Source organism: Bufo gargarizans, chromosome 2, assembly GCF_014858855.1.
Source record: "Bufo gargarizans isolate SCDJY-AF-19 chromosome 2, ASM1485885v1, whole genome shotgun sequence".
Taxonomy (NCBI): domain Eukaryota; kingdom Metazoa; phylum Chordata; class Amphibia; order Anura; family Bufonidae; genus Bufo; species Bufo gargarizans.
Window position 1 is genome coordinate 48,908,091 of NC_058081.1, and position 25,402 is coordinate 48,933,492.

Consider the following 25,402-nt stretch of genomic DNA (forward strand, 5'->3'; position numbering starts at 1 on the left):
CCAGAAACAGCGCCCCTTGTATCTGCAGGCTGGGCTTGGTATTGCAGCCTGGACTGAGCTGCCATACCAAACGCAATCCATGCAAAAGGGGGGGTGCTGTTCTATTTTTCCTAATCCTGGATGTCCCCTTATAGATGGGCTGTACTGGAAGGACAATACCTCAGAGTAGATCTCAGGCCTATTGTGACCAGTGATAGAAGCCTCCTGCCTCATGGATGTTTTACTTACATGCCTCAGTCACACCACTCTATTTTGGGTCCGTATCCAATCCACCTTTTTTGAGAATCGCACACGGACCCATTCAATGGACGTCAGCGGCCATCCCTGTGCTGTCCGCATCACAAATTACAGAACATCTCCAATTCTTGTTGGAAAGACCACAAACCAGTGTGCACGAGGTTAGGGTCAAATCAGCATCATTACCTATGTTCTTCCAGAAGCCCCAGACCCAACCATGAGTGCCCACTTCTGGGCGGAGATTACACAAGTCCCACCCATTTTCAACCCACAACATGACCACCGGGGCTGGCACTGCATTAGACAGGATGGGGCCCGACTAATGGGTAGAATCCATCAGTAATTATATGAACTGTCTGGGTTTGGGGTGGCCCCCTAGACACCTTTGAGGTGGCACTCCGTGTTGCTGATCTCCGTAAGACGTGGTGCACCCCACTGTGAAATGGGAGAGTCAGGGTCTGAAGTAAACCAGTGTGCTTCTTTACTGGAGGAGTTCAAGTGCGAAACAATACAGGCAGTGCACTGAGCTTCTCCAGTCTCCTTCCTGGTAACAGAAGGCTCTGGGCTGAGGAAGGCCTGAGGTACTGTCCCCTCTCTCTCGAAAGGCTGGTACCCAGGCCAAAGGGTTGGTGGCCCAGGGTCTGTGGCTCAGTCGTCCGGCTACCCATCTGTTCAAAGGGCTGGTGAACCAGGGTCTGTAGCAGAGTATCCCCATCTCAGCGTCTTCTTCTGGTCACTCATGCAGACTGGAGTCTTTTCTACTAAACACTGGTTCCTGTCTGAAGACAATGAGGGGTTCTGACTGCTCTTCTTGTATACAGTTTCTAACTGAATAAGAACCTTCTAGTGGGAGGGGTGGAGTGGAGAAGCACAGCCTAAACAAAATCAATGTTGCAATTTGTCTGTCATATATACAATTTCAATACAAGTCTATGGGAATGACTAACCAGTTTTTGGGTGGGGGGCTAAGCATATAACAGTACATCTGCTTTATGGGGCCAAACGAAAAGTAAAAGAAAATGTAAATAGAGTTTAAAAAATATATAAAAACTAAATTTTTACTGAAAATATATATTTTTTTATTCAATGGGAAGCTCTGCGAAAGCCATGACCTGGTCTCCCATGACCTGAACAACATATATAAAGCTTAGAAACTAAATATGGAGGCACGCCCCCTCCACCGTCAGCCATTTTTTTTACTTCATGCGAAATAAATTACTATGCAGCTAGAACTTTTCAGACTTAGGATTTGGTAGAAGGTGCGGCACAGTTCATCATTAGCGATCCAACCGAAGCAAGATTCCTGGATGTCCAAACGACCGCCACCGACCGGACCCAGGGAAGAGGAAAGTGCAGATTGTGCCGTAAGTATTTCACAAAATGAGTCTGTCCCCTGCGAGTAAGTGAATCACATGGATTGCTTGTGTCACCATAGGGGCCGCCATCATCTTTCAGTCCTCATGATGTAAGCACCAGGGAGGAGTGAGCAGCGCGAGCGGCTCACAGGATCCTGTATGGACCGGAGTGCTGTCTACTGAACAGGAAATAGGGAAGAAAGATGAACAGTACCACGACGAGCAGGAACAAACACGCAGCCAGGACACGCTCCCACACAGCATGAGAGTGATCATTCCCTGCAAGAGAAGACATCATTGTAAATGTGACTGTGCAATGCCTAGACCTACCAGTTCAAACAAGAGACTTAGATACATCTCAGCCGGCAGTATCACACAAGATAGGGTTAGATACACAGTACAGCAGGCAGTATCACACATCTCAGGATTAGATACAAGACTCACCAGACAGTATCACACATCATAGGATGAGATACATGACTCAGCAGACAGTATCACACATCATAGTATTAGATACACTGTCCAGCAGGCAGTATCACACACCATAGGATTAGATACTCAGTACAGCAGGCAGTATCACACACCATAGGATTAGATACTCAGTACAGCAGGCAGTATCACACATCATAGGATTAGATACACAGTACAGCAGGCAGTATCACACGTGATAAGCGAGAAAAACCATCTTGTCCTTGCAGACCCAGGTAATAGTTGGTCCCCGGCTCAGTATAGGACACTCCTGTGTAGACACCTGACAGGCTGTGCAGCTGTCTTCTGGTGTCTTTCTGTTTCCTAGAAATCGAGTGTGGTGAAGCTCATATACAGTCCTGTTTATTGTTCTCCTTCAGCTGGCTCGTTGGTCTAGGGGTATGATTCTCGCTTTGGGTGCGAGAGGTCCCGGGTTCAAATCCCGGACGAGCCCTAGTTTTCTTCATACTGACAGAGATTCTATTAATATCTTGCAGCACTGTGCCGCTAATAGATATACACTCACCTAAAGAATTATTAGGAACACCTGTTCTATTTCACATTAATGCGATATCTAGTCAACCAATCACATGGCAGTTGCTTCGATGCATGTAGGGTTGTGGTCCTGGTCAAGACAATCTCCTGAACTCCAGACTGAATGTCAGAATGGGAAAGAAAGGTGATTTAAGCAATTTTGAGCGTGGCATGGTTGTTGATGCCAGACGGGCCGGTCTGAGTATTTCGCAATCTGCTCAGTTACTGGGATTTTCACGCACAACCATTTGTAGGGTTTACAAAGAATGGTGTGAAAAGGGAAAAACATCCAGCATGCGGCAGTCCTGTGGGCGAAAATGCCTTGTTGATGCTAGAGGTCAGAGGAGAATGGAACGACTGATTCAAGCTGATAGAAGAGCAACGTTGACTGAAATAACCACTCGTTACAACCGAGGTATGCAGCAAAGCATTTGTGAAGCCACAACACGCACAACCTTGAGGCGGATGGGCTACAACAGCAGAAGACCCCACCGGGTACCACTCATCTCCACTACAAATAGGAAAAAGAGGCTACAATTTGCACGAGCTCACCAAAATTGGACTGTTGAAGACTGGAAAAATGTTGCCTGGCCTGATGAGTCTCGATTTCTGTTGAGACATTCAAATGGTAGAGTCCGAATTTGGCATAAACAGAATGAGAACATGTATCCATCATGCCCTTTACCACTGTGCAGGCTGGTGGTGTAATGGTGTGGGGGATGTTTTCTGGGCACACTTTAGGCCCCTTAGTGCCAATTGGCCATCGTTTAAATGCCACGGGCTACCTGAGCATTGTTTCTGACCATGTCCATCCCTTCATGACCACCATGTACCCATCCTCTGATGGCTACTTCCAGCAGGATAATGCACCATGTCACAAAGCTCGAATCATTTCAAATTGGTTTCTTGAACATGACAATGAGTTCACTGTACTAAAATGGCACCACAGTCACCAGATCTCAACCCAATAGAGCATCTTTGGGATGTGGTGGAACGGGAGCTTCGTGCCCTGGATGTGCATCCCTCAAATCTCCATCAACTGCAAGATGCTATCCTATCACTATGGGCCAACATTTCTAAAGAATGCTATCAGCACCTTGTTGAATAAATGCCATGTAGAATTAAGGCAGTTCTGAAGGCAAAAGGGGGTCCAACACCGTATTAGTATGGTGTTCCTAATAATTCTTTAGGTGAGTGTATATACTGGTCAAAACCTTATATGTCGTAAAGTATACATTCATGAAAGTAGCGGGTGGTATAATAGTAGTTATATTCTTGTACATAGGAGCAGTATTATAGTAGTTATATTCTTGTACATAGGAGGCAGTATTATAGTAGTTATATTCTTGTACATAGGAGCAGTATTATAGTAGTTATATTCTTGTACATAGGAGCAGTATTATAGTAGTTATATTCTTGTACATAGGAGCAGTATTATAGTAGTTATATTCTTGTACATAGGAGCAGTATTATAGTAGTTATATTCTTATACATAGGAGCAGTATTATAGTAGTTATATTCTTGTACATAGGAGCAGTATTATAGTAATAAATGTAAGAGATTTTCTGCCACCGGTATTGGTAAAATCCATTCAACTTTATTTTTTCTCCATTAAAAGCAATTACAAAAGATAAATACGAAACAGGCCTCACATCTCACTGACGCGTTTCGGGTACACGCTTGTAGCACCCTTAAGGTGCTTATCAGTTTAATCCCTGTTACGTCCCCTATCAGGGGCCGGTGTATGGAATAGATTTTAGGAACCGGGAGATGGAAAAAGATGCTTGGTCGGTCCTCCTACTTCCAATTTGGGGCACTGCACGTGCAATATACTGTGCCACCAGATAGGTGCGGTGTGTTAAGTAGTACTATTCCTATCAGTTTAATCCCTGTTACGTCCTGTTGTAGAAATATTAATAGTTATAATCAGCTCACATCAAAGTTTGTGTAAGGAAAAAGGTAAATCCCTTTTCCCTCAGCCGCAGTCAGAGACAGATCAAAGTGTTACCATATTGATTGAATTCTTGCTGAGCACTCCTCCCCTCCCTGCTCAACCTGTGTCTTTTATTTACTAACAAAAAGTGTAAAAGGGGCTGGCCCAAGACAAGGATACAGGAAGTGATTACATATCAAAGGACAGGGAGGGGCAGCCAATGTGGCTGGGAAGACAATGCACACACCCCATCCCTGTATAAGGAAGGATGAGTAATGCCCATTGCTGACCAGCCAGGTGGCCGCCCACCCCCCATCACTGTCAGCATGGACCTCATTTAATACTGCTCCAAAGTGATCAGTATCTAATAAAGATCATTCTACTGGTTCTCATAGGTTTGAGATTATCTGCGAGGCATTGCTACGGCTATTGTCAGTATACTTTACGAGTATATCGACAAGGCAGATATGCATGTCTTAAAAGCAGATATGTATCCAGAAAGGGATAGCGAAGCCGCAGCAGAGGTATAATATGTATCTCTCGTTATGCAGACTTCACTTCTCTAATGTTTATAGACATTTGAAGGGAAGAAGCCCAGTGCTTGCACTTAGTGCTCACAAACCGGCAAACGCCCCCCTACACTGAGAACACGTCTCCAAGCCCATGAGAAGGTTTTCATACTGACAGTTTTACCACTGGTCCCGATTCAGCCAAAGTACCCTCTGCTAGAGCGCTCCTCGGCTAAATCCGACACAGGGAGACAGATGACAATCTATAAAAACACACACACATCCTAAAGTAAAATGTCCGCATAATAAAATTTCCACAACAGTCCCCTATCAGGGGACGTGTATCGAATAGATTGTATACAACCGCAAAGAGTTGTCAATAGTTGACACACTCATGACATAAATTGTATTCCTCCATGCGTCAATCTTGGTGTAGTTATGACTGTGCTCGTGCGCACGTTTGGGAGATTGCAGGCGATGGTGGTTTTTCAAAGCCTATGGTCGTGCTGAGGTAGTTCAGTGACAGTTAAGTGACCCAGAAAACAATGATTCTGCAGTGTGGGCCCATTGTTGGCCTAGTAGGCTTTAATGATCACTTTAGATGATCACAAAGAAAATTAATGTTTTTTCTATGCAAAATGATCCAGCCGATCGCTTTTAGTCTGTTCACAATGAAGCAACGACCTTATCATCTGGGGTGTGCCAACATTGACATTGCCAACACACTCATAGAGGTGATCGCTTCATTGTGATACGCAAGCCCCTTCACCACAACATGGTAACGATCACAAAGGGGAATTGACACTTGTATGTGCCTTTTTTTTTGTTTTGTTTTTGCAGCCACAGTGCAAATTAGGTATTGTTGCAGAAAGTGCACTAAAATATTGCGTCTTGAACTCTAGTTGGTGGTGGAGAATACCGCCTGCTGCGCTGAATGTCCTTTCTGACAGGACACTTGAAGCCGGGCAGGCCAGAAGTTCTATCGCAAAATGGGATAGCTTAGGCCACAGGTCAAGCCTGCACATCCAGTAGTCAAGGGGTTCATCGCTCCTCAGAGTGTCAATATCTGCAGTTAAGGCGAGGTAGTCTGCTACCTGTCGGTCGAGTGGTTCTCTGAGGGTGGACCCCGAAGGGCTGTGGCGATGCGTAGGACTTAAAAAGCTCTGCATGTCCTCCATCAACAACACGTCTGTAAAGCGTCCTGTCCTTGCTGGCGTGGTCGTGGGAGGAGGAGGATTACTTTCCCCTGTTAAATTCCCGTTGTGCTGTGACATCACCCTTATACGCTGTGTAAAGCATACTTTTTAACTTGTTTTGGAACTGCTGCATCCTTTCTGACTTCCGGTAATTCGGTAACATTTCAGCCACTTTCTGCTTATACCAGGGGTCTAGTAGCATGGCCACCCAGTACAGGTCGTTCTTCTTCAGCGTTTTTATACGAGGGTCTATCAACAGGCACGACAGCATGAAAGACCCCATTTGCACAAGGTTGGATGCCGAGCTACTCATGTCCCGTTCCTCGTTCCCACTGATGTCATTGAAGGTCTGTTCTTTCCCCCAGCCACGTACAACACCACGGGTCCCAGATAGGTGACAACGAGCCCCCTGGGATGCCTGCTGTGGTTGGTCTTTCTCCTCCTCAAAGCCACATTCCTCCTCTGACTCCTCTTCCTCAGACTCCTCTTCCAGTGTTGCCGCAGGTCCAGCAAGCGATGCTGATAAGGCTGTTTCTGGTGGTGATGGTGACCACAACTCTTCCTCTTCACGCTCTTCTACAGCCTGATCCAGCACTCTTCGCAGGGCACGCTCCAGAAAGAAAACAAATGGGATGATGTCGCTGATGGTGCCTTTGGTGCGACTGACTAGGTTTGTCACCTCCTCAAAAGGACGCATGAGCCTATAGGCATTGCGCATGAGCGTCCAGTAACGTGGCAAAAAAATACCCAGCTCCGCAGAGGCTGTCCTAGCCATGCAAATACTCGTTGACATCTTTTTCTTGTTGGAGCTGTTGGTCGAACATTAGGAGTGATGAATTCCAACGTGTCGGGCTGTCGCAAATCAAGAGCCTCACTGGCATGTTGTTTCACCGCTGAATATCGGAAAAGTGCGCCATGGCCGCGTAGGAACGCCTGAAATCGCCACACACCTTCCTGGCCTGCTTGAGGACGTCCTGTAAGCCTGGGTACTTATGCACAAAGCGTTGTACGATCAGATTCAACACATGTGCCATGCACGGCACATGCGTCAACTTGCCCAAATTCAATGCCGCCAACAAATTGCTTCCGTTGTCACACACCACTTTGCCGATCTCCAGTTGGTGTGGAGTCAGCCACTGATCCACCTGTGCGTTCAGGGCAGATAGGAGTGCTGGTCCGGTGTGACTCTCTGCTTTTAGGCAAGTCAACCCCAAGATGGCGTGACACTGTCGTATCCGGGATGTGGGATAGCCCCTGGGGAGCTGGGGGGATTCAGTTGATGTGGATCAAGACGCAGCAGCAGAAGAGGACTCAGCCGAGGAGGTTAGCGAAGAGGATGGAGTAGGAGGAGTAGAGGAGGTGGCAGCAGGCCTGCTTACAAGTCGTGGCGGTGTCACCAACTCCTCTGCAGAGCAACACATTCCATGCTTGGCAGCCATCAGCAGGTTTACCCAATGCGCAGTGTACGTGATATACCTGCCCTGACCATGCTTTGCAGACCAGGTATCAGTGGTCAGATGGACCCTTGTCCCAACACTGTGTGCCAGACATGCCATGACTTCCTTTTTCACAATAGAGTACAAGTTGGGGATTGCCTTTTGTGAAAAGAAATTTCGGCCGGGTACCTTCCACTGCGGTGTCCCAATAGCTAAATTTTTTTTGAAGGCCTCAGACTCCACCAGCTTGTATGGTAAAAGCTGGCGGGCTAAGAGTTCAGACAAGCCAGCTGTCAGACGCCGGGCAAGGGGGTGACTCTGTGACATTGGCTTCCTACGCTCAAACATTTCCTTGACAGACACCTGACTGTGGGCAGATGAGCAGGAATGGCTCAAGGCGAGAGGCGGAGTGACGGATGGTTGAGAGGGGGCAAGGAGGACAGCAGTGGTTGATGTGGCTGAAGATGCTGGACCAGGAGGAGGATGGTGGCTTTGAGCTTGTGTGCTGCTTCTACTCGTCATCATGTGTTCATCCCATAGGCGTTTGTGATGTGAGATCATGTGCCTTCGCAAAGCAGTTGTACCTAGGTGGGTGTTGGACTTCCCACGACTCAGTTTCTTTTGGCACAGGTTGCAAATGGCATCGCTGTTATCAGAGGCAGAACACAAAAAAAAGGCCACACTGCTGAGCTTTGCAATGACGGCATTCTGGTGGTGGCAACAGCATGTGTTGATTGGCGTGCTGTCTGGCTGACCCCGGGTGCCGATACATGCTGTCTGACTGTGCCACTAGCTCCTTGCAACGACCTCCCCCTGCTTCCAACTCATCTCCTCCTCCCTCCTGCACTGAGGCTGCACCTGAGCCGGTTATATGGTAAGATCAATAGTGGTGAGAAGATAGATGGTAAGTACGTCAGCCAGATAAAGCAGGAGATGCGAGAGCTGCAGTATGACCGCCTCAAGTCTCTCAAAGCAGAGGGGCAGTTTGATAATTGGGGGATTCACAACCCAGACCCCTATATTGCCTGTAACAACAGGGTTAATAAGAAGCTTATGACCAGCCTGTTAGATGAGCATGAGGTGGAGCAGTCAGATCAGAGTAAACTCCACAAGATTATTGGAGATTATTACAAAAATCTGTTTAAATGCCATCAGATAAGTGGTGACAGCATCAGAACTTACCTGAAAGGCGTCAAACTCCCTAAACTAGATCATGCACAAGCAGATGGCTTGGCTGAGTCCATAACTGAGGAGGAGGTGAAGAGGAGCATTGAACCCGGGCCTGGACGGTCTGACCAGTGAATTCTATAAGGAGTTCAGAGATATATTAGACCTGGCGCAGGTCTATAATGATTGCCTCTCTGCCAGGAAACTTCTACAGTCACAGTATAAATCTGTTTTGGTTCTCCTGGCAAAGAAAGGAAATCTAAAAGACTTAAAAAACTGGCGCCCATTGTCTTTACTGAACACTGATTATAAAGTCCTGGCCAAGATCTTGTATCACAGGCTGAGTGCGGTGGCAGATGACCTGATCATCTGCAACCAGACGTGTGGTGTGAAAGGCCGGACTATAGAGGACTCATTGCTGCTGGTGAGGGAAGCGGTGACATACACCAGGCAGCACAGTGGAGGAGCATATGTGGTAGGGTTAGACCAGAGCAAGGCTTTTGATAGAGTCCATCATGACTACCTGTACCAGGTGTTGTTGGAGTATGGCCTTCCTGCACGCTTCGTACAATGGCTGCAGGTTCTCTATAAGGAGGCGGTAAGCCAGCCTCTGATTAATGGTCACTTGGCAGAACCCTTTAGGATCATGTCTAGTGTAAGGCAGGGCTGCACTCTAAGCCAATTATTGCATCACCAAGAAGGACAAGCTGTAATTGAAAAAGATCTACAAATTATCAAATTTTCAAGCACTACACTAACACCTCAGGGTCACATTGATTTGGTGATGGAACCGGTGGTATGGCCACTTGTGGCCTAAACATGGTACCATAACCTGCAGCGTCTACAGACTTGTCTTGCATCAAGCACATCTGGGATGTCATTGGTTAGCAATTGTAAAGGGAGCTATTTGTGCCTCCAACCCAATCCAACCTCCGCCTCCCCCCTCCAAAGGGGTCCTGATGGCATATTTGGATTGACATTATACTCACCTTTAAGAAAACATGAGGGAGTGTACATCACCACATACCTCTTACATCCAGTGATTTCTCCTCTAGTCTAGATGTTCTCTTTTCTCATCTTCTCCAATAAGAACAGACCGCCATGATAGCATCTTTCACCCATGTCTTATTTCTACAGAGTTTGCCACACAGACATCTTAGCTTACTCAAATTTCCATCACCCCCTCCCACCTGGTGCCCCAAAATAATTATTCTTCAGCTGCTCCCAATACTGTGCCCACAATGTTTCCCAATGCCCCTAAGTATAAGGGTCCATTCACACGTCCGTGGTGTGTTGCGGACCCGCAAATTGCGGATCCGCAAAACACCCGGCTGGCACCCGCTATAGAAATGCCTATTCTCTCCCAGAGTGGCCTCATTACTAACAGTGCCCCTACAGTGATAATGCTACCTAAGAGTGCCCCATTAGTATTAATACCCTCAATATTGTGACCAATCATAATAATGCGCCTTTCCCAAAGTACCACCAGTATTAATAATGTCCCACAGTCCCCTCAGTAGTGATAAAGCTTACCAAAGTGCCCCCATCCATAATAGTGCCCCCAGTAGTAAGGCCCCCTAAAGTGCTCCCAGTAGTAATAAGGCTATTTAAACTGACCCCTTGTAGTAATAAGGCCCCTATTGTAATAGTAATACTGCCCCCTTTATTGCCCCCTCTGTATTTCCCAAAAATGACAGAAAAGATTAAGATACTCAGCTCAATGGGTCTTGCTTCATGTTTTAGTCTGAGAAGCAGGCCAAAGGTCTCTTCAAGCCTGCGGCCTGAGTTGCCCACGTCCCGGTGGAGATGGTCGCTATGAAGTCAGAGTGCCGATTATGTAATTATGATGATGTCATTGCTCTATGACTGCCTGTGCTGCCTGATAGGCTTCAGGTCGAGTGACCTATGGCCTATGAGAGTGAATGGCAGGGTGAGAACCATCAGTTCCTGTACCCTGCCAAACTATTTAACTGTATTGCTGGTCTGAGAAATGGAATACAGTTGTATTTGCTACGGCCACCACTTCTCAAGCTCTGGCCTACCAATGCCCCAGAAGCCTGTGGCCAACTTATTAACTGGCCTATCTGGCATTTGCCAGAATTATCAGTTTGGCAGTCCGACCATGTTTTTATATAATTAACATGTCTATTGACTTTGTGATTTCCATAATTCCAGGATGTCTCTTTTCTTGGTGTTGCAATTTCATTGTTGAGGTGTGGAGCAGATACATTTTTGTACATAGGGGGCAGTATTGTAGTATTTGTCTTCTAGAAGAACCTGAATAAGTCAGGTCTCAAAGACTTGTCTGTGCCTTGGTGTATGCTAAAACTGCTACCCAATCATCATCCAGGACTGAATAAGACTAGTGGCTTCCAAGAAAAAGGACACTTACATAATTGCCACAAACAACAACCCCTTCATTGTTGAGAGGGAAACCTCCAGTAAGCCGCCAAAAGTCCAATCAATGCAGGCATCTTAAGCCCCTATTAACACAACAAGCACTGAAGAACCTAACTCTATAAGGATATCTAGTCCCACCAGAGACATAACTCTAAGTTTCTTGGCTCCAATGCAAAATCTTAAGAGATTTATTTATAATACTGGTGTCTTTGAACATGGCATTGGGCCTTGGGGCATCCTTGAGCAACACGGCTGTGGGCAAACTGCTATCTCTGCCCTCCCTATATCTGCCTCTGTTCTAATGGCCTTTCGACGTCTGATAAGGACATGCTACTATCGATGTTATCCACAAGATCAATGAGACATTTTCTGGATGGGAAACACTTTTTCAGATCTAATTGATCACCATAGTTTACTATTATAAGGAATTGGTCTTCAAAACATTGCTTACCTGGTGAAATAGTCATCTTCATGTTCTGTTGGTCTGAAATATCCAGCACCACTACACAACATTTACATTGTAGCCCTGGCCGGATCGGATACACAGTGACCCAACAAGTATATTTCCCAGCATCCTTCTTTCTCACATGTTCTAACTTCAGGGTGGCGTTTCCTTCAACAAACCAGTTCTTGGACATCGTAGTTCGTCCCTTGAACAGTTCATTCTGTTTGTCTCCTGTGTCATTCCCATTCTGGAAGTGAACAACTAAATCTTCCACTTCATGTTCCTTCTGCCACGAGACTCTCAACAGCCGGTCTGAGAATCTCAGAGAAGGACGAAAAAGGCAAGGAAGGACAGCAGTGGTGTCTCTCGGGAAAGAGACCATGTGTTCCTCCTCTGGACAGGTCAGAAATCCTAAACAAGGAGAGAAAGGCCGAAGAGTGAAGAGATACTCATCATCATCATCAAACTCTGTTACCACAAATTTGAATAACCTCAGAATCCACTGCACAATACACTGAGAGGAGTTAAGAAATTGGACACACAGGGTGCAAAAGTTATAATTAGTTTTTTTCTTGTACATAGGAGCAGTATTATAGTAGTTATATTCTTGTACATAGGAGGCAGTATTATAGTAGGTATATTCTTGTACATAGGAGCAGTATTATAGTAGTTATATTCTTGTACATAGGAGCAGTATTATAGTAGTTATATTCTTATACATAAGAGCAGTATTATAGTAGTTATATTCTTGTACATAGGAGCAGTATTATAGTAGTTATATTCTTGTACATAGGAGCAGTATTATAGTAGTTATATTCTTGTACATAGGAGCAGTATTATAGTAGTTATATTATTGTACATAGGAGCAGTATTATAGTAGTAGTATTCTTGTACATAGGAGGCAGTATTATTGTAGTTATATTCTTGTACATAGGAGCAGTATTATAGTAGTTATAGTCTTGTACATAGCAGGCATTATTATAGTAGTTATATTCTTGTACATAGGAGCACTATTATAGTAGTTATATTCTTGTACATAGGAACAGTATTATAGTAGTTATATTCTTGTACATAGGAGGCAGTATTATAGTAGTAGTATTCTTGTACATAGGAGGCAGTATTATAGTAGTTATATTCTTGTACATAGGAGCAGTATTATAGCAGTTATATTCTTGTACATAGGGGCAGTATTATAGTAGTTATTTTCTTGTACATAGGGGCAGTATTATAGTAGTTATATTCTTGTACATAAGAGCAGTATTATAGTAGTTATATTCTTGTACATAGGAGCAGTATTATAGTAGTTATATTCTTGTACATAGGAGCAGTATTATAGCAGTTATATTCTTGTACATAGGAGGCAGTATTATAGTAGTTATATTCTTGTATATAGGAGCAGTATTATAGTAGTTATATTCTTGTACATAAGAGCAGTATTATAGTAGTTATATTCTTGTACATAGGAGGCAGTATTATAGTAGTTATATTCTTGTACATAGGAGCAGTATTATAGTAGTTATATTCTTGTACATAGGAGCAGTATTATAGTAGTTATACTCTTGCACATAGGAGCAGTATTATAGTAGTTATATTTTTGTACATAGGAGCAGTATTATAGTAGTTATATTCTTGCACATAGGAGCAGTATTATAATAGTTATATTCTTGTACATAGGAGCAGTATTATAGTAGTTATATTCTTGTACATAGGAGGCAGTATTATAGTAGTTATATTCTTGTATATAGGAGCAGTATTATAGTAGTTATATTCTTGTACATAGGAGGCAGTATTATAGAAGTTATATTCTTGTATATAGGAGGCAGTATTATAGTAGTTATATTCTGGTACATAGGAGCAGTATTATAGTAGTTATATTCTTGCACATAGGAGCAGTATTATAGTAGTTATATTCTTGTACATAGGAGCAGTATTATAGACGTTATATTCTTGTACATATCAGTATTATAGGACCTTACACAATGCCCTGGACCTTACCTGTCACAATGTACTCACAGCAGTGTCAGGTTAACAAAAGTGACAACTTCTCCTCAGGACAGGCCACCGTCATCTGATTGACACAGGTCTGACACCCCGCACCCCCAAATCCGGTTTGTTTGCTCTAACGCTGGAACTAAACAGCGCCATCCTTTTTGTAGTGGACGGAGCTGGTACTGCAGGGCTGCTCCCATTGAAGTGAATAGTAACCAGCTCCATCCACTACACAGTGGTCGGGACCAGAGCTACCCCTAAACAGCCGACCGGCAGAGATGCAGGGTGTCGGACCCCCACCGATCAGATAGGTCATTTTTAAGGTGTTCTGTAGAAATAAAGCACAGTTACTACTTAATCTCGGCCACTCTCTATGTAAGATACTTTTTGTGTTGATTTCTCACAGATTTTAAGACCTCTGCTTACTGTCAATGAAACTGAAAACCTGCCCTAAAATAGAGGGAAGCGCCCTGCATCAGAGCCCTCCATGGCGGCTGTGTGAGCAGAACACAGAATCAGCTTTGGCTTGTGAAACAGAATCTCCGCATTCACTGACTGCAAGCAGAGATCTTACAAATGGTGAGGAATCAACGCATAACATACATTAGAAAGCTGCAGAACTTTCCATTACGCAAAAAGTCAACCAGAGGAGTCTTCTGTCTCCACACCCAGTGGATGTGCAGTGACAGTCAGAGACTGCAGTAAGTACAGAGACAGTCCGGGGTCTTCTTACCTTCCAGCACCGTCACCAGGTACAAGGTGACTGGAATCAAAACCACCACTCTCATCATCCTAATGTGGAGAGGTGAAGAGTGCTCTACGGGTTGTCAGCTCTGCGCCCCAGTCTCTCTGCTCTCTGGACAAAGCCTTTTCTACACTGATACTTTATGTTTCCTAGAAATCGAGTCCTGTTATTGTTCTCCTTCAGCTGGCTCGTTGGTCTAGGCCGGGGTATGATCCTCACTTTGGGTGCGCGAGGTATCTTGGGACCCATTCATTTTAACGCGCCTGCAAAAAACCGTGGAAGGACATGGGTGTCCGTGCATCCATTATCTGATATGGGATTGAGGTGTATCGTGAATGGAACAATGTTATATAACTGATCTATAGGCTGAACTTCAGGGACTTGAGTGTTTTACTATGTGTTACTATGTGACTATTACACAAGACTAGAAATTCCCGGCTACAGCTGAGCAGTGACTCGTGAGGTGAGAAATGCCGGGGATTTTCATGAAGCTCAGCTTACAGGATATTTCTGCATAGTAATTGTTTAATTAAAGGGACGATGTTACCTGTTAGTACATAACATACTGTTTTCCACACATCAAAAATCTTCCAACCTCATCTCCATGCCAAGTGGTGCACCTGCACTTAGCCTCCTGAAAGTGGCGCTAATTTCCATTGAGGCTTCATCCCCTGGGTGCCGACACCGTTGTAAATTGCCGTGGGTCTCCCCTCTGCCTTTTCTCCCACCAGATTTAGTAGTGAACCAGGGGTGAGGGGGGCATTGATGTTACGGTTCTGACCAGAATGTGTCCATGGCGTATATGGACTATCAGGAGGTTTGGTGCTTGCTGATATTGAAGGACCAGACATACAAGGTCACATGCCCAGAGGTCCTCACCCCAGAGAACAGAGCCGCAGAGCTCCTCAGAAATTAAGCGAGTGAAGGGGTCTTATCTGGGGTCTGTTTTCCTTTTAGGGGTCTGTATTTGTGTAGATGGGCTGATGAAGGGTCTGTATTCAGGGGTCTGCACTATTTGGGGATCATTTTGGTGTTTCGTTCTTACATCGCTCATTGTGTGATTTTTTTTTTGTATAATGAAAATTTTTGTTAAACTTTTTATTTAATGTTTGTGAATAGACCGCGCTCTGCTCGTCAGTAGAGTTGAGCGAACCCGAACTTTAGGTTTTTCGGCACCCGGACCCGAACATTTACATAAAAGTTTGGGTTCGGTGTTCGGCGATTTCATGTCGCTTTTTGAAAGGCTGCAAAGCAGCCAATCAACAAGCGTCATACTACTTGCCCCAAGAGGCTATCACAGCCATGCCTACTATTGGCATGGCTGTGATTGGCCAACTGCAGCATGTGACCCAGCCTCTATTTAAGCTGGAGTCACATAGCGCCGCCCGTCACTCTGCTCGGATTAGTGTAGGGAGAGGCTGCAGCTGCTGTGAGGGAGAGATCAGGGAGCGATCTTATCAAGAACTGGTTTATGTACTCAGCGATCTACAGAAAAAGTGTTTTGTGGGTGCAGTGCACTGAGCCAACTACTGCTGAAAACAAACTTTTTTTTCTTCAGTTAATCAATATCAATACATAATCGGCAGCCATTTTATGCAACGATAGTGCACCAGCACAGGCTATCTGCAAGTCCAGAAATACGCCTTTTTTGTTACTCAGGTTATAAAAAAACCTCTGATATACTGCACATCTGTGATTACACGTGCATAAGTGACTGTCACATTTAGGCCACAAATACCGCTGTCATATAGAGTAAAAAAATAAATAAATTGGACTGCAATACCCTACATCAGGGTTTTTATTGGCGGTTAATTATTTTTAACATACTTAACCACTTTTTACTTTGCTTTGTAAACGCTAACTATGAGGCAAACATCTAATAAGGGACGCGGTCATGGTCGTGGTGGTGGTGTTGGTGGAGCCTCTGGTGCAGGGAGAGGACGTGGCCGTTCTGCCACAGCTACACTTCCTACTGAACCTCCTACCTCAGGTCCCAGTAGCCACCAGAATCTACAGCGATATTTGGTCAGGCCTAATGCCTTTCTAAGGATGGTAAGGCCTGAGCAAGTACAGGATCCAGCACGTTCACATTATCTCCAGCCCAGTCTTCTGCAGAAAGCGCACAGGTGGCGCCTGAAACCCATGCCCATCAGTCTGTCACATCACCCCCGTGCATATCGGGGGAACCTGTCTTTGCCTCAAGTCATGCAGCAGTCTCTTATACTTTTTGAAGACTGTGCTGGCAGGGTTTCCCAAAGGCATCCACCTAGCCCTTCCCCAGCGGTGGAAGACATAGAATGCACTGACGCACAACCACTTATGTTTCCTGATGAGGACATGGGAATACCACCTCAGCAGGTGCCAACTGCTGCGTCTTTCTGCAGTGTGCAGACCGAAAAGGAGGTCAGGGAGGAAGACTGGGTGGAAGACGATGCAGGGGACGATGAGGTCCTAGACCCCACATGGAATGAAGGTCGTGCCACTGACTTTCAGAGTTCGGAGGAAGAGGCAGTGGTGAGACCGAGCCAACAGAGTAGCAAAAGCAGGAGCAGGGTGCAAAAGCAGAGCAGCCGTCACCAAAACTGTTTGCCTGCTACTGGTCACCGTCACCAGGGACCGAGCACACCAAAGGCAGCTTCAAGGAGTTCCCTGGCATGGCACCTCTTCACACAATGTGCTGAGGACAAGACCCGAGTGGTTTGGACTAGCCGGTTTGACGCACATCCCTTGCCTGGCGCATGTGCTGAATTTGGTGGTGCAGAAATTCATTCACAACTACCCCGACATGTCTGAGCTGCTGCATAAAGTGCGGGCCATCTGTGCGCGCTTCCGGCGTTCTCATCCTGCCGCCGCTTGGCTGTCTGCTCTACAGCGTAACTTTGGCCTTCCCGCTCCCCGCCTCATATGCGACGTGCCCACCAGGTGGAACTCCACCTTGCACATGCTGGAGAGACTGTGCGAGCAGCAGCAGGCCATAGTGGAGTTTCAGCTGCAGCATGCACGGGTGAGTCGCACTGCGGAACAGCACCACTTCACCACCAATGACTGGGCCTCCATGCGAGACCTGTGTGCCCTATTGCGCTGTTTCGAGTACTCCACAAACATGGCCAGTGGCGATGACGCCGTTATCAGCGTTACAATACCACTTCTATGTCTCCTTGAGAAAACACTTAGGGCGATGATGGAAGAGGATGTGGCCCAGGACGAGGAGGAGGAAGAGGGGTCATCTCTAACACTTTCGGGCCAGTCTTTTAGAAGTGGCTCAGAAAGAGGATTTTTGCAACAGCAGAGGCCAGGTACAAATTTGGCCAGCCAGGGCCCACTACTGGAGGACGAGGAGGTGGAGGAGGAGGATGGGGATGAAGCATGTTCACAGCGGGGTGGCATCCAACGCAGCTCGGGCCCATCACTGGTGCGTGGCTGGAGGTCCAGGCCTTAGAAAGCTACATTAATCAGGGGATCGTCCCCCGCGGTCTCCACATATCCCTTAGTCCAGCTAGTCGGATTAAGAATCCAGAACTACTAAAGAAGTGGGAGAAGGAGGCCGCTAGCAGTTCTTTGCGATTCATGCAACTACTGTTAGAAGAAGAGAGGGGGCTACTAACGAGAGTAGAGAGCATTCTAGCTGACCAAATCGAGACCACTAAAAAGTTTCAGCTAGAAACAGATTTCAATATCAAAGAAAACCAGTTGCAGAACACCATCGAAAGGTACCAATATCATCTGAAGGAACGAAAGCATAGACAGTTCGCCAGGGACTCCCAGGATTTTAAGGAGAACAAAGCCTATCTGTTCCTTACCAATCCTGAGAATTCCCAAAGAACGGACGTGTCTTCAACCGACACAGACGTCTCCGATAGTGAGAGGGACAGATATCCCAGGACTAGGGGATGCGGGCGTGGCAATTTTAGATCTAGACGCCGGGGCGGCCGGGGTGGCCGCTATAACACATACCAGTCAAACGATCAAGCACAATGCGCGCCCTTCAGCCAACAACCATCTGCCCCACAGCCATCATCATCTGCCTCTTTTTTAGAACAAACTATACACTATCCACTACGGAGTCGCAACATCAATCCTCCGCCCAACCAGTAGGGCCTACCGATGACAAACTGGTTATCAATCTTTCATCACGTCCGCTAACAGAAGTAGAGATTATGGTACTGAGACGAGGCTTATCCTTTGTCCCCACCACCCAATTTGACCTCTTCCGTTGGACTAAGGATCTTCACCTATTCGCCCGCAAGCTGAAGTGGCACAAACACTTTAAGCTCAAAGACAAGAAAGAGAGCCGTGAGCTGGGCGTGCCGGTGGAGATCCTCAGTGATGTACACTTTTTGTTTGGATAGCACACCGGATTGTCCAGATGGCACAGGCCCTTTCACTGACCTAAAAAATAGGAGCATCAAAATGCCTCCAGCGGGGGACATCTCATGTGTAGATGTTTTCCTCAAACAGACCATTGCCGAACTTTCCGAGATAATTCCTAACCACAGGAGATCCAATTGCAGCTGGAAGGAGAGACAAGCAATTAAAGAGTTGTCAAACGATAGCAGCATCACGATCAAGCCCTCTGACAAAGGGGGCAATGTGGTCATTTTGGACACCCTAGCCTATCGAGACATGTTCCTCACACTACTTTGTGATAGACAAGGCTATGAGGTACTATCTTCCGACCCGACCCCCTGATTCCAGCAAGAAATGAGGGAGATCTTGTCAAAAGCCAAAACAGAAAAACTGATCAGTGGTGAGGAATTTGATTACCTTTACCCAGCGCATCCCATAATGGCAACGTTCTACTGCCTACCCAAGGTCCATAAGGGTACCCTGCCCCTTAGGGGCCGGCCGATTGTATCGGGGGTAGGCAGCTTACCGCAGAACTGCGGGATATATGTGAATCGCATATTGGTCCCGTTTGTGCAGTCCCTTCCATCGTATGTGAGAGATACAGGTGACCTACTCTCTAAACTTGAGAACCTTAACCTCGAGCCCAGCTGGTTCTTGGCATCAATTGATGTTGAGGCCCTGTACTCTTCTATCCCCCATTATAAGGGTCTAATAGCCACTGAACATTACCTGAGGGCTAGGGGACTACAGTTCTCTGCGCACAACGAGCTGGTCCTCCGTCTCTTGAGTTTTGTGCTTACCAGCAACTGTTTCTTCTTCGACGGTCGCATATACCACCAGCTCAGGGGCACCGCGATGGGCAGTTCCTGCGCACCATCGTATGCTAACTTGCTCCTGGGCTGGTGGGAAGAGACCACTGTCTTTGGCGATGTGCCCGGTTGGTATACTAAGTTTATCATCCTCTGGGCCCGCTACATAGATGACATTTTCATTCTGTGGAGCGGCTCAGAGGATAATTTCAGCAGGCTGGTGGAGGAGTTGAATCACAACACCATTAACCTCAAATTTACTTCAGTCATCGTACGTAACAACCTCCCATTTCTGGACTTATGCATATCCAGGGATACTAAGGGGGGTTTGCAGACTACCATATATCGCAAAGAGACCTCGACTAACTTGTTGCTTCGATGGGACAGTTGCCGTTGGCCAGTACCTGCGGCTCAAACGCAACTGCTCGGACCAGCGGGAATTCATACGTCAGACAAAGGAGCTGAGAGAACATTTCTTAGCACGGGGATACCCGGACAACACATTTAGACAGGCCTACCAGCGAGTACGACAGATGTCACGTACCAGACTGTTACACCCGACCGTGGACCAGAAACCTGAGCGACAAAACAAACTTAGGGTCATAGGTACATTCAACTCAGCGGCCACACAAATTAAAGAAATCCTTGGACGGAACTGGGGCACGCTCCTGATGGACCCAGATCTGTCCAATGTGGTCAGCCCCCACCCATCGGTGACCTATAGGAGAGGGACTAACCTAAGAGACCAATTCGTCCACAGCCACTACAATCCCCCCCAAGAAAAGCACGTGGCTGCACGGACCAGTTAGCGGGTGTTTCAAGTGTGGTCGCTGTACTTTTTGCAAATTTGTTACGCAGTGCAAGTCCCTTACACTTGACCCCACGGGCTTTGCCCACGATATACGCAACTTCATTAACTGTCGCACTGCAGGGGTTATTTACCTTCTTACCTGCGAGTGCGGAATGAGATATGTGGGTAAGACCCGTAGGGAACTAAGGGTACGTATAGGCGAACACATGGGCGATATCCGCAACAACAGGGATACCCCAGTGGCAAGACATGTCCACTCCGCACATGGGGGATGGGCATCAGTTGTAACATTCTTAGGCCTAGAAAAAATCAGGAAGCCACTACGAGCGGGAGACTGGGACAAAAAGATCCTCCAGAGAGAATGTTGGTGGATTTTTAAACTAAAAACCACTCAACCCCTTGGTCTTAACGACCAGTTACAATTTGGATGTTTCCTGTGACCCATGTGTATGCCAGCCAATTAAAATTCACCATTGGCATATGAACTTAAAGAGATAAAAAATTAGGGGGGCACTGGTACCATTGGCCACCTATATTGTTGACGTGCCCTGGTCCCAATACCATTCTTCCCCTCAAAACTACGGCGTTCCTTCCCTCTCCATGTGCCAATGGTCCCTAACTAGGACCAGCTGTAGTCACCATCCTTTATGACTATGCCACAGGTTCCATCCTGTCTCCCCGTCTGCAATGGCCTGCAACTGTGTATAATGGAGGTTCTTCACCATTATCTCCATTACTTTCCACCAATTGCCCTGTTTCTACTCCCCACCCACCAATGTGATACAATGGGTCAATACCCTCCCTCCACCTTGTGTCATCTGCCTTAGTGATGGGTCATCTGAGGATATCAGATTAGAAAAGGGAGTAGACATTAATATAGGTCTCCTCTCGATTTACAACCCACAGTGGCCATCAGCCGCTATCTCTTTAACTTAATGAATAGCGGACACTATGAAGATGTAATTTTTCCTGTCTTCACCCGTGACTTAACCTGCCAAGCAAGCCCCCGCTTAGGTCCCGTGCTGGAGGGGATGATCTTTGTCCTCCCCAGCACAGGCAGGTGGAGCAGTACTGAAATATACACCGGATCCTCCCACACCAGCCACCTTTCTTGGACAGCAGCCGCGGCGCCCCGCCACGACCATGCCTCCATGCTATGACGCACGTGGGGCGCCGTGACGTGGGCGAGGCTGCGCTGTGATGCGGCTGCCCTCATTAGCAATTGCGCATGCGCAAGGGAGGACGCGGCCGGCCGCATCACGTGACACATACCAAACCACGTGAGCGGTGGCCACGCCTATCGCGCATGCGCCCAGCCACCCTGCCCCTGCATTTAAACTACACAGCGCGCGCACAAGCGCTGTCAGATGCCGGCTGACGGTTCGGCACGTGCATCTACCCTGCCTTACCCCACGAAAGCCATACGACCCTCAGGCCAAACAGTAAGTAACCTGACTTGGCATGCCTTTGTATTGAGTGTAGCGAATGCACCAACCTGACTGTACCTCCACTGATGTATTTTTTTTTTTTTAGGAATCTGGGTCATTCTGGACTACCAAGTCCTGCTAAGTCTGCGCCACTCGATACATACCCCCTCCCTGCATCTGTTATAACCATACAGATGGGCTGAGAGTGGGGGCCTATACTCTACCTTACACCCCTGTCCCCTGATGAGTTAAGGGGTTTTCCATAGGTAGCTGTCTTTATTCCCTTACTGCAGGATGTATTTAGTAGGATATTCTCTTCAATGAAACGTGTAGGGACTCAGAGCATATCCCCACACTAGCCTGGGACTCAGAGCTTGTCTCCATACTAGTTGTTACCCCCATATGAATAGCCATACCCGGGTCTGAAAGCCCCATAGGGCCATTTCCCTGTCCCCACAGGGTCACCTAGGGTCCTCTATTCTAGGGCTAGGTTCCAGACGGGGCCACCCGTTGCGGGGATAGGACCCCGTGTTAGGAGGCACTTTAGGGCTTGATAGGCCAAGTAGGGCATTACCAGGGACAGACTCCTCCCTGTGGCCCTCCTGTATAAAGTGACCGCCAACTGGAGGACGTATTCACACGTGAGAACACCTTCTCCGGGGTTCCGGACCTGATGATCCTTTCGTCCACCACCGGTAAGACCAACCCTTATATTTGCCACATGGCATGTCTGTAGACCACGGCACATCTGCCACGGTCTCCATTGTTTTGTTAACGTCTATTGGTCGCACAGTCCACCTCCGGCTTTACTCGGAGACGTGAACGGGGATCTGACCATTAGGCGACCTGTCACCTCAGGTCCCCTGTTGTGTGTTTTGTTTGTCTGGTAGGGGTTCTCCTCCCATCACTGGGACTTTTAATAATCCTAATAAAAGTTGGTTTTAATACGTTACTACCCCTTGTATCTATTCGGAAGCACAAGGCGAAGGCAGGGGAGGAGGAAGAGGTCGCCAACGCAGCTGTGTCAGCGCCAGCACCTCAGAAGGCAGGGTTAGCATGGCAGACATGTGGAAAAGGTTTGTCACCTCAACAACCGGCCCCAACTGCTGATATGGAGCGTGTTAGCAGGAGGCAGCATTTGAACAACATGGTGGAACAGTACATGTGCACACGACTACACGTACTGACTGATGGTTCTGCCCCATTCTACTTCTGGGTCTCCAAATTGTCCACGTGGCCAGAGCTTGCCCTGTATGCCTTGGAGGTGCTGGCCTGCCCGGCAGCCAGCGTTTTGTCTGAACGTGTATTCAGCACGGCAGGAGGCGTCATTACAGACAAACGCAGCCGCCTGTCTACAGCCAATGTGGACAAGCTGACGTTCATTAAAATGAACCAGGCTTGGATGCCACAGGACCTGTCTGTACCTTGTGCAGAATAGACAGTTCTAACAGCCTCAACCATCCATCCTTGTACTCAAGTGCACTTATTCAATTTATTTATTTTTTTATGTCCCAATATTTTGGGGGATACCCCTATGTAAAAATGCAAAATAACACACATCTCTGTTGGCTACCTATTCCTCCTTCGCCGCCGCTTCCACCTAGACCGTCACGTGAGCCTACACGGCCACATCCACCCATCCACCGCCTCCTCAACCTCTTCCTCCTACATCATTCCTAATTTTAATTTTTTTAAGGTCTTTTATGTTTTTTTAAGTCATTTCCCTATCCACATTTGTTTGCAGAACAGTTGCCATGCTCTTAAGCACATTTTGCTGCCTTTTGCAGCCCCCTAGCTCTTTCCAGGGCTGTTTTAGAGCCATTTTAGTGGCCAAAAGATCGGGTCCCCATTGACTTCAATGGGGTTCGGGTTCGTGGTCAAGTTCGGGTCCCGAACCAAAATTTCTTTTTCAAGTTCGGCCGAACCCGATTATCCAGGTGTCCGCTCAACTCTACTCATGGGTTCTCCCCAATCGTCAGTCCTTTTGCTCCCCCTCAGGGAAGTTTAGTGGAAGGCTAGATGATGTCGCAGAAATGATAACATCGGAAAACACGACGCCCTGGACCTTACCTGTCACAATGTAACGACACTCACGACAGTGCCAGCTTAACAAAAGTGACAACTTCTCCTCAGGACAGGCCACCGCCATCTGATTGACACAGGTCTGACACCCCCAAATCTGGTTTGTTTGCTCAAACGCTGGAACTAAACAGCGCCATCCTTTGACGGAGCTGGTACTGCAGGGCTGCTCCCATTGAAGTGAATAGTAACCAGCTCCATCCACTACACAGTGGTCGAGACCAGAGCTACCCCCAAACAGCCGACCGGCAGAGATGCAGGGTGTCGGACCCCCAGCGATCAGATAGGTCATTTTTAACGAAATAAAGCGCAATTACTACTTAATCTCCTCAAACTTTAAAGCTCGGCCACTCTCTAAGTAAGAAACTTTTTGTATCGATTCCTCACAGAAAACCTGCCCTAAAATAGAGAGAAGCGCCCTGCATCAGAGCCCTCCATGGCGGCTGTGTGAGCAGAACACAGAATCAGCCTTGGCATGTGAAACAGAATGTCCACATTCACTGACTGCAAGCAAAGATCTTACAAGCGGTGAGGAATCGACGCATAATATACATCAGAACTTTCCATTACGGAAAAAGTCACCCAGTGGATGTGCAGTGACAGTCAGAGACGGCAGTAAGTACAGAGACAGTCAAGGGTCTTCTTACCTTCCAGCACCGTCACCAGGTACAAGGTGACTGGGATCACAACCACCACTCTCATCATCCTAATGTGGGGAGGTGAAGAGTGCTCTACGGGTTGTCAGCTCTGCGCCCCAGTCCCTCTGCTCTGTGGACACAGCCTTCTCTACACTGATACTTTCTGTTTCCTAGAAATCGAGTGTGGTGAAGCTCACATACAGTCCTGTTATTGTTCTCCTTCAGCTGGCTCGTTGGTCTAGGGGTATGATTCTCGCTTTGGGTGCGAGAGGTCCCGGGTTCAAATCCCGGACGAGCCCTGTTTTTATTTTTTGTTATTATTTCCAAATCGGTTCATTATTGCATAATTATGGTCATGGGATTTTTTTTATTATTTAATTTTTTTGCACGAATGATATCAATGCTTAACAGAATATTACATTCAGAACAGAGGATACTGTTGCTGCACTTTTTTGCCGCGGGGGTAACGGTACATGTGGACAGGATTTTATACCACATACATTGAAAATTAGTTTGAACATTTAGAGGGGAAGCAAGAAAAAAAAAAAACATTCTGGCAGCGGTGGGATTCGAACCCACGCCCCCGAAGAGACTGGAGCCTTAATCCAGCGCCTTAGACCGCTCGGCCACGCTACCTGACTGTCCCCGGCTCTGTAGTGGATGGTCAGACTGTTACTGCGACGCTGTAAAGTGAATGTTATTTTTGGTTTAGAGGGGAAACCTCACGTTTTCCTGCCATGGGGCTGGGGGAAGCTTCTATAAAACTACAACCCCCACTATGGCATCCACAGGAAGCTGATCCACGGAGACTGGAGCTGGGAGTTGGTGGAGTTTACATTTTGAACACCAGGTGGCGAGCATGTCCTTGTAGTCACGG

At 46.9% G+C, this 25,402-nt stretch overlaps 1 protein-coding gene and 3 non-coding genes across 6 annotated transcripts; 2 read left to right on the plus strand and 2 right to left on the minus strand.

The window, feature by feature from the left end:
* Positions 1–1,284: 1,284 nt before the first annotated feature.
* On the minus strand, positions 1,285–24,733 carry LOC122929333. 3 transcript variants are annotated; one of them, XM_044282865.1, is made up of 5 exons: positions 24,535–24,730; positions 14,403–14,677; positions 11,687–12,091; positions 3,147–3,203; positions 1,286–1,871 (listed from the first exon to the last, which is right to left on the minus strand). In XM_044282865.1, the coding sequence occupies exons 2-5, from the start codon at positions 14,458–14,460 to the stop codon at positions 1,738–1,740; spliced, it is 654 nt and encodes a 217-aa protein (XP_044138800.1). In that variant the 5' UTR covers positions 14,461–14,677; positions 24,535–24,730; the 3' UTR covers positions 1,286–1,737. The 3 variants fall into 3 exon arrangements, with proteins under 3 accessions (XP_044138801.1, XP_044138800.1, XP_044138802.1); XM_044282866.1 differs by lacking the exon at positions 14,403–14,677 and having other exon boundaries at positions 1,285–1,871; positions 24,535–24,733; XM_044282867.1 differs by lacking the exons at positions 3,147–3,203; positions 24,535–24,730 and having other exon boundaries at positions 1,291–1,871; positions 14,403–14,772.
* On the plus strand, positions 2,443–2,514 carry TRNAP-UGG. Its single transcript has one exon. It is a non-coding gene; the product is annotated as a tRNA-Pro (tRNA).
* A 19-nt stretch (positions 24,734–24,752) lies between the features above and the next one.
* On the plus strand, positions 24,753–24,824 carry TRNAP-UGG. The gene has a single exon. It is a non-coding gene; the product is annotated as a tRNA-Pro (tRNA).
* A 255-nt stretch (positions 24,825–25,079) lies between these two features.
* Positions 25,080–25,161, minus strand: TRNAL-AAG. Its single transcript has one exon. It is a non-coding gene; the product is annotated as a tRNA-Leu (tRNA).
* Positions 25,162–25,402: the final 241 nt, after the last annotated feature.